General features: G+C 30.1%; 1 protein-coding gene across 2 annotated transcripts in view; it reads right to left on the bottom strand.

The window, feature by feature from the left end:
* Positions 1–199: 199 nt before the first annotated feature.
* Positions 200–5,000, bottom strand: part of LOC137649800 (uncharacterized) — a 35,820-nt gene continuing 31,019 nt past the window's right edge. For both annotated transcript variants that reach the window (XM_068382743.1, XM_068382744.1), the window contains 2 exons: positions 2,021–2,077; positions 200–1,215 (listed from right to left, as the gene is read on the bottom strand). In XM_068382743.1, coding sequence (XP_068238844.1) covers positions 1,147–1,215; positions 2,021–2,077 — 126 coding nt within the window. In that variant the 3' untranslated portion in view covers positions 200–1,146. The remainder of the gene's footprint in view (positions 1,216–2,020; positions 2,078–5,000) is intronic.

Here is a 5,000-nt window from a genome sequence, read left to right as displayed (position 1 = left end):
GTTAGATATTTTCTTAGCATTATTTCTATTTTCAGATTCATTTTTTACATTATTTCTATTTTCAGATTCATTTTATTGCTTTATTTCTATTTTCAGATTCTTTTTTTCATTACTTATATTTTCATGTTTCATTTTTTTTTTTTTGCATTATTTCTATTTTCAAATTAATTTTTTGTATTATTTCTATTTTCAGATTTACTTTTTGCATCATTTCTATTTCCAGATTTATTTTTTACATTGCTTCTATTTTCAGATTCATTTTTTTTCATTATTTCTATTTTCAGATTCATTTTTTGCATTATTTCTATTTTCAGATTCATTTTTTGCATTATTTCTATTTTCGGATTCACTGCTGTCCACACTTATGTAACAATTGCTTTTGTCTAAATATTAACATGAGTGCACGTAATCTTTAATTATAGCTACTGTTACTAATCGCTAAGTCATCTTGCTTACATTCTTTGCAAGTGCATGTGAACTTTAGTGCCACCTGACAAGCTTTTATCAACAAACAGCCGGAAATGAAGGTGATTTCATTAACGAAAAATCTTTTGCTATTCTATTGGTGAGGAGGCCCGCGTTGGCGCCCAGTAGCTAAAACATCTATAAAAAGTCTTATTTTGTTTTCCATCTTACCTTTGGATAACGTAACTTCACTTGCCATCCAAAAGAGTTTCCGAGTCTTATTCATTGTTTGCTTTCTTTTCTTGCAATTGGTAGAATAATATCACTATTCAATTGTTCTACTTGAGAAGCAATTAAATTCTGTATCCTCCAGTCTCAACATATGTCATTCGGTTTCTGTCATTTGTCACGGTAAGAAACTAATGAGAGAATTCTTGATCAGTGACATAATGTTATACGGCCATAGTAATACTGTAGTTCACACTGGTCACTAGAACATAGTCACTCAATCACATCACTGTACAGTAGGCACATCAGTTTTCATGGCCAGAAGACTGAAGTTACCGCCAGAATTTCCTCAGACAGCATCTACAACGTTTAAAAAGCTTCTAAATCACCTGGTAACGTTTCTTTCGCAACAAAGGGTCATTTGCCTCTTGAGGAAATCCGCATGACATAACGATATTGCACAGTCACTTTTTTCTTTATGAGTATCGTACGCAATATGAGATTTGTCCCTCTTTAATGCTCTCTTGGATAATTCCTATCGGTTGATTTGGCAGGCACCGCCTTGACAAAACCTTTCGGATCCTGAAATAGAAAAAGAAGGATGTCTTTGGATATCAGTAGCAGACCCTTTTAATATAAACTAAATTAAGTTAATACAACAAGAACAGCCATATATATGAGTTGTAATTGAATGTGACAAGATCATAGATAGTTATTCTCAGTATAAAATTATAAATGAAAGTCGAATCTTTAGTGAATTTGGGTTAAGATACTTTAAATATTCTATGGAGAATTTATCTACAAAAAGCACATTTACAGCTTGCCTTCTAAAAGAAGAATAATTAATGATAACTACAGAAGGTCCTTTATTTACAAACTTCATAGATTCCAAGAAGCTGTTACGTTCCTGGACGTTGGGAAAGACTGTCTATTTTTGGATGTTGTTACTATGAAACTTGAAAAAAACACGTTATTCTTATATTTGAAGGTTAGAGAAACAATAAGAACAGACTTTCTTACTCTACTTGTATTTATTTTATAGTTAAATTTTGTCCTAGAGTAGGCCTAACCTGACTCCCTTGCCTACGATTATCAGCTACAAAGATCAATAAATAGTCGCGTTTCGTACGAAATAAATATTGTGTTATTGAAAATGACGTTTTGCTCTCTGTATCAAATTATATACAATTGTTTTATTACAGTATTTATTTATCTTATTACAGTATATAATTTTTTTTTATGAAATATCTGGGATTTATAATTTTAGTTGGATTTGTGTTCGTATCTCCGAATGTTCGTAAGTTGAGGACCTTCTCATAGTCTTTTGAAAAAAGTAACAACAAACAGAAAAGCGAAATTCAAGAAATGATTTACTTCATTTACTTACGTCGATATCCTTTAATTTTTTGTAGGAATCTAAAAGCATCCGTTCCAGAAGTATTTTCTGAAAAGAAAGGTAAATACAGGTAGTCAATCATTTTATGAGAGTTTCCTAAAAGTGCTTAAAATTTCATTTTGCTCGTCTATTTGAACTTAGTGTCTTGGTATTACAGTCAACAAATATATATATATATATATATATATATATATATATATATATATATATATATATATATATATATATATATATATATGAATATATATATATATATATATATATATATATATATATATGTATATATATGAATATATATATATATATATATATATATATATATATATATATATATATATATATATATATATATATATATTTATATATATATATATATATATATATATATATATATATATATTTATATATACATATATTTGTACACATATATACATATACTGTATATACATATATATATATATATATATATATATATATATATATATATATATATATATATATATATATTTATATATATATATATATATATATAAATATATATATATATATATATATATATATATATATATATATATATATATATATATATATATATATATACATAAATACATATATGTATATACATATTTAATTTTCATCACTTCCGACAAGGAGGTTATGATTTTGCTTTGATTTATTTTTTTGTTTCTCGTTTTTATGACTGTTTGTTTGTCTCTAAGATGACGTAAAAACTAGCACGTTGCAAATTTATCATAGCATGCATCAAATATTTCGCTATTGGGAGAGATAGAAATGTAACTTTTGGGATATGAGACCCTTTACCTGAGTTTCGGGGTCTCCAAATGCACTTGGTTTTCCCTCTCCTTAGCAATTACAAAATATTTTCTTAAATTTCAGTGTGTAATTGTGTATTCGAAATGTTCTATATCCGAATAAACTATTTCTCAACTCACCACATGATTTATTGATAGACAGTCCTTTCAGCTATTCATTCTGTCAATCTGTTAAGCTGCATCTCTCTCTCTCTCTCTCTCTCTCCATGCATTCGTCAACAGATCGGTCTACCAGACTAATCCAAGACTCACCTGTACTAGTAATTACTGCAACTCACTCAAAATATACCTGATGTGCTACAGTATACTACGTGCATAATTCTACTAACAATCATTGCATATCATATTCTCAAATTTGAAGAAAATTTTCTTCTTTTCCCATGCATAGGTTGGTGATGGTGACGAAGTTAGTGATATAGTCTACTGAGAAATGCAGTAACAGGCCTTTAGCCTATACTCGAAACTAAGAACCTAAACTAGTAAATATAGATCAATTTAACAATGTTACTTGGTAGAATCAACAGTGTTAAATAGCAGACTTTCCAGAGTGCATCGGGGAATACTGACAATCAATCTCATTAACTATAACGCAACATATGGAGTAAAGTATTTACTATTGGACCTGCTGTCAGTCGTGTATATATATATATATATATATATATATATATATATATATATATATATATATATATATATATATATATATATATATATATATATATATATATATATATATATATGGAGATAATATATCAGCATCTAAAGATAAAATATACAGTTTCTGGACTTTAGCCGCTGCAAAGATTCTGGGTGAAATAAGCCCCACCCCTGATGACGGCATAGCCAATCACGTTGTCTCTCTTCTTACAAATTTCAAACCATACTACCTAATAGTCATTATTGGCTCTGACGTCATCAGGGGATGTGGCTTATTTCGCTTGGAATCTTTGCTGTGACTATAGACATCAATGAGAATTTCCATTAGTGTAATGGTCTAATTCTGCACACTCTTCTTCTTAGTTCAAAGTTTGAGTTATTTATTAATCTCAAAGCATGATGATGACAGAATGATTATCTACCTATTGCAATGTATACCATCTAAAGAAGAGACTCATGTAGGCAGAGAATAATCTTGAAGACATCTCACTGCGATGTCAATTAGCTGAAATCAAACCTGCTCAATGGTTTATGAATCTCTGAGACTGGAAACTCGGAACTTTATAATCTGGGCAAGTAAAGACCATACCTCCAATATCAGAAAATATAGTCTTCCATACATTTTCATTGAAGAAAACATGTGATTAAACGCATATTTTCTAGGCAAGGTGTTCAAGGAAGCAAGATTACAGTAGACCAAATCATTGTGCAGAAAATCAAGACATCAAGAAAATTCAGGTGTAATCATATTTAATCTATCTAGATGTGCAATACAGATATGACTTTTTCAGTCATTCAAGATCTTATGTTACATAAAAGTTAGAAAAAGATGGAAAGTTTAAATAAATTGAGGATAGTTCAAATAAGGAAACTTTAGAGCCTAAATCGATGCAGATAAAAATAGTGGATTTTTCTAAGTCAGTTGTGGATATTGACTTTGAGCTACTTAAACAACTCAGAACTGAAAGAAATACAGTAGATGGCTAAGAAAGATTTTGCCTTCTCTTATAACTTACTTATACCAAATATCAGGGCTCAAGACTGCTTAGCCAAATCTCATCTATTTGTGGACTCGGCTATCAAGAACTCTGATATCATAAACCATGGGTACATATGGATCCAGTAAAGTATACGAAAAATGGTTCTACTCAAGATACGGTTGCTAATATGGATATATGTATCTTGATGGAGAAAATCCAGAGTGAAAATCTCTCATCAGATAGGATGTTATATCCTGGACTATGTTGAGATGGTTTAGGTTAGGATGCATCCCTTGAAATGGCAAGGACTCTTTTTGGGGGACGTCGAGGGTCCTACACAGGATCTCAGGCATCACTTTAATTGGAGGCCATAATAACTCTAACCAGTAGTTTTTACCTATGGAACATTACTAGAATAGGGAGAGAGAGAGAGAGAGAGAGAGAGAGAGAGAGAGAGAGAGAGAGAGAGAGAGAGAGAGAGAGAATTATTTCTAGGACATT

The sequence above is a fragment of the Palaemon carinicauda genome, chromosome 11, assembly GCF_036898095.1.
Source record: "Palaemon carinicauda isolate YSFRI2023 chromosome 11, ASM3689809v2, whole genome shotgun sequence".
NCBI lineage: Eukaryota > Metazoa > Arthropoda > Malacostraca > Decapoda > Palaemonidae > Palaemon > Palaemon carinicauda.
Note: the sequence above shows the minus strand (reverse complement) of the source record. Positions and strands in the feature narration are given on the sequence as shown.